Source organism: Sinocyclocheilus anshuiensis, unplaced genomic scaffold, assembly GCF_001515605.1.
Source record: "Sinocyclocheilus anshuiensis isolate Anshui unplaced genomic scaffold, SAMN03320099.WGS_v1.1 scaffold407, whole genome shotgun sequence".
Classification (NCBI taxonomy): Eukaryota; Metazoa; Chordata; class Actinopteri; order Cypriniformes; family Cyprinidae; genus Sinocyclocheilus; species Sinocyclocheilus anshuiensis.
The window spans coordinates 1,403,578-1,408,251 of record NW_015552593.1 but is presented as its reverse complement, the minus strand read 5'-3'; the positions used below and the strand labels follow the sequence as shown (position 1 = coordinate 1,408,251).

Genomic DNA, 4,674 nt, shown 5'->3' with positions numbered 1-4,674 from the left:
GTTTCAGAAAGGCGGGGCATAGAGGAGAAACAATAATGTACAGTATGTGGAAAATAATGTGTTTTTTTAACCTTAAGCCGCATAAACACATTTCATTACACCATATACACAAAATAATGTTATTTTTAGCAACGTCATATGACCCCTTTAAGAATCAAGGGTATGTAAGCTTCTGAATGCTGTCATTTTTATAAATGCAACTATTATTTTCTCTTGTGGACTATATGTAAGCATCTTTTATGTGAAATATCTTATTCAGGTCAGTAGTAAATAAACAATAACATGCATTTTGTATGATCCCCCTTATTTTGGTCAAATAAAATATTAACATATATATATATATATATATATATATATATATAAAACTACTAATATTATCAAGAAAAATGCTGAATTTCATCAGTTGTGGCATTGCTTGCCAACCATAAGCAACCTACACTTACGCCTTGTTTACACTGGATGGGTGGTTGGGTGGGTGGATGGTTAGATAGGTAGGTTCATGGATGAATGGATTGATATGGACAGATAGGTGGAATGGCTTGCTCTCTCTTTTATTAACCATTATTCATTTATAAGCTCAATATAATTTTCCAGTAAGTTTTGTACATTGACATTGACCCTGAGTCACACAAATTCAAGCTGCTTCAGGCAGTTCTTGCACAACCTTATTCTCAGGCAGTTTTGTGCTTTAAACAAGAAAACAGATACAAGACCCTTCTGCAATCTGATCTGACTGACTGTGTTTCTGCAGCACACATGAATACTATTCATCATTGTTCATGCTTCATCTCTGATACCTCAGGTGCATGAGCCTGTCCTCTTTATCACTTCAAACACTGTTTTTTCTCTACACTCAAAACTTGGTAAAAGAAATCTAATTATATGATGATGTTGCTTCTCAGATCTACTTTTAACTGCTATAAATCACATTATGTCCAGTCATCTGTAAACAACCACCATTCTGAATTATTAATTGATAATGAGCGTAGATAAAACTATTTGTTAGGATTATGAATATCATAAGAGACACAAACATCATGTTTTGATGTCAGGAGTTTATTACTGTGTTTTCTAGGCTGCACTTTATTAATATTCCTTAGGCATTCTGCTTAATGCTCTGTTCTTAACACCAAACCCAAAGTATTAAATTTATGCAATTTAATTCAGATGAAATCCATTCAAATATTTTCTTGACTATTTCAGTCTTTTGCATTCTTATGTGATTACGTGATTGCAGTGTGGTAATGGTAATGTGGTAACGTTTATGGCATTTTTTTGTAGTTGTCCATTAAGTTTCTAAATTGACAAAGTTCTAGATGGACTAAATTTATATACTACTTGTGCGAGACTTAATTTTCTTGACAAAGTTTGAGAGCAAAATACAATATTATCAAGAAAAATACTGAATATCAACAACTGTTTTCAACATTGATGATAAAAAGACATGTTTCTTTAGCAGCAAATCAGCATATTAGGATGATTCTGAAGGATCATGTGTCACTGAAGACTGCAGTAATGATGCTGAAAATTCAGCTTTGCATCACAGGAGTAAATTATATTTAAAAAAATATATAAAAAAATATTTTAAATTATAATCATATTTTTAAAACATTTCAAAAGATTGTGGTATATATACCCACACACACCCACCACAATCTTTTTTATTTTTTCTTCTATTTTTAGCTATACTGCTTAGTTCAAACGAGGCATCAGCATAAAGATTCAGCAGTGACACATGAGATTCTAGATCATTCTGATCTCACATTCTGAGCATTATGTGATTGTCTGCTTAATGCTTATGAGAAAGGCTTTCTTATCACAGTTTTGCACATTTAACAGACAGCTACTCTGCAATATTCTACAGTGCAGTCTTACTGTATGTTTCTAGATGTCTTTTGTCTGTGTATCCCTGTATTGTTGTAGTACACTCACTGGAGCTTGTGTAAAGCTTCATTACCACTGCACACACAGCTGGGCTGACGGGCATAAACAAAGCCAACCTGACAGAACTGAACTTTACGTTGAGTTTAGCGCTCTGGGCTTCAAGCATGAACCAGTCGCTATATTCCTACAGCTGTGATTCATAACTGTCTGAACACACTTCTGAGTCTAATCCACTACTAGTGTCTCTACTCTCAGTAAAAGTGGAAAAAGACCAAAAACAAGATTTTATAGCATGCTTTTATATAGTAGTATCAAAAAAATAAAATAAAACAATAAACAAAACAAGAATGCATTTAGTTGAGTGTCTCTTACCTGTGGGTGTAGGCAGACTTGGCGTCTCCCCCAGTACCAAGCGAACTCTCTTAGCGTGTGTTTTGCCCTGGTAGTGTGACTGAGCCACAATGGCAGATGTGAAGAACATGTTGCAGAGCGTACAGCATTTGTTTCTGTCGACCTCATTCTCTGCACTGTCCTAAAAAAGATAGAAAAACAGGACATATAGTACGTGCATAGTTTTCCTCTGAGGTGGAAAATGCGTTAACGTATTTGATGCATTTGCGAAAAAATATCACAAATGTATGTTACATTGAAAGGTTTTGGTTACTGATGGTTTAAGGTAATGAATAATGAGTTTATTTTCTAAAAGTTCAATCTACATAAGTTTCTCTTGCATAAATGATTAAACCATTTGTAGTTAACTCCATTTAATAGGTACAGTCTCGTGTGTGTATTAAAAAATTATTTAAAAATGTGTGTATATTAAATAATTATTATATAAATTTTGTAGGGTATCGGCGTGAATCAGACAATTTAAGATTCAATCAGATTGGTGTTGGAACAACCAAAGAGCCACATTCCACAAAGAAGCCCAGGATAACAAGACAACGTCATAAATCTGTCCACGATACCCTAGCGCCAGCCAGCCTGAAGTAAACCTAACCAACCAACTCCACAGTTCGAACAGCTTGCAACATTAGCACAAAAGAACACTTATTGATAATCCCAACTCAGGAAGGATATTGTCCATTTTGGAGCAAGTAACCAAGATTAAGGGTCGAAGAGATGCACAGCATGACCATCACATGTAAATCCGTGATAGAAATCACGAGCTAAAGACTTCCTCGGATTGGTTTCCCCCACCCAGGACAAAGACCAGGCTCCTTCTAGACCTTTTGACCTTTTGTTCCTTACAAAGCACATCCTCACGTTCACAGAACGCCAGAGAGACTGTCTTTTACAGATGCAGATGCACCAAAATGATCTCAAAAGGACTTATAAATGAATATCAGTCGATTGCTTAACTCCATATCATGTATGTAACCCACACATTTGACTATTATGTTCTAATCACTCATTGTGTCTGTATTTTGAATAACTATTGAATAGTTTATAGGATTATATTCATGTTGGGTATGTATGAGTTTGAAAATTCATGCTTTAAATGTTTCTATCAATCAATACTTTGTAAAATGATTTATATTCTTGTTATAGAAATCATGTCCAAATTATACTCTGCAAGAGCGGGAAAATTCAGACCATGTGACTGATAAGATAACATGTTGATTTATGTATTGGGGGGAGAAACATAGCAACACCCCGAGATAAGACAATATCTAATTGGTCGACACCATTTGGGATGTGTCCAACAGCCCAGTTTATAAACTCAGGACACCATCAAATTATGCTTTTTAGCTTTTTGCTTTATGTTTTAGGCATGCTTTTTGCCACTGCTTTTTGCCTGTGAATTCTTCGAGCACCGTTCCAGCATGCTCTGGCTTGAATGCCAGCAGCTCCTCTAAAACCACGAGGAGAAACGCCATCTAGTCTCGTCAAACTTTACTCTTTTCTTTCTTTTACTTTAGTTTATTGTATTTTCCATTGAGAGTTTCATGTTCTGAGTTAAGTTTTGCCACAATGCCGTGTCTCTTTTGGCTTTATGCGTTTAGCCATGCTTTTTGCCGCCACTTTTTGCTCTCAGCCATGCCTTTTTGCCACTGCTTTTTGCCCGTGAATTCTTCGAGCGCCGTTCCAGCGTGCTCTGGCTTGCATGCCAGCAGCTCCTCTAAAACCATGAGGAGAAACGCCACCTAGTCTTGTCAAACTTTACTCTTTTCTTTCTTTTACTTTAATTTCTTTTCTTTTCCGTTGAGAGTTTCGTGTTCTGAGTTAAGTTTTGCCGCAACGCAGTGTCTCCGAGTTCACCTCGAGTCTGTGACCGCCTCAAAATCTTCAGCCAACACCCAACCATTGGCTTCCCAAGACGTCACTTCGAACGACAACTGGACTTCCAGCCAATCAACAAACTTGGGAAACCCCTTTCTGAAATGATGACAACAAGGGAACCCCCTAAACAAGCAACGCAAGTACCTCCAGATTCTAGCTGAACTGGTGCGTTTAATACAAATTTTAGCCTCATTGAGGAACTCAATGCGAGGGTTAATTAAATGACTGATGGTTGTTCAGGTCTAAGCAATTGCACATATTGCTATAAACTTGGGATTTCACATTTTCACTCTCTCAAACTCGTTCTTTCCTCACTTTCTCTCTTTCTGCAAATTGTGTGAATGCGTGTGTTCATGTGTTAGATTAGTTTATATGTTTTAGATTTATCTAATAAAGCCTTATTTGTATTGAAAAGAGAAGTATCTTGTGTTTTGTGCTTACAAGTTAATGTCTTAAACTGCCGATCTTGTTACTGTGCTAATAAATAGTGTTTTCACTATACTTTGG

The 4,674-nt window shown here is 36.2% G+C and overlaps 1 protein-coding gene across 2 annotated transcripts in view; it reads right to left on the bottom strand.

Annotated features, from left to right (window-relative positions):
• Window positions 1-4,674, bottom strand: part of LOC107665614 (zinc finger matrin-type protein 4) — a 112,129-nt gene that overhangs the window by 46,228 nt on the left and 61,227 nt on the right. For both annotated transcript variants that reach the window (XM_016456550.1, XM_016456549.1), the window contains exon 4: window positions 2,257-2,416. In XM_016456550.1, the coding sequence (XP_016312036.1) occupies window positions 2,257-2,416 (160 nt within the window). The remainder of the gene's footprint in view (window positions 1-2,256; window positions 2,417-4,674) is intronic.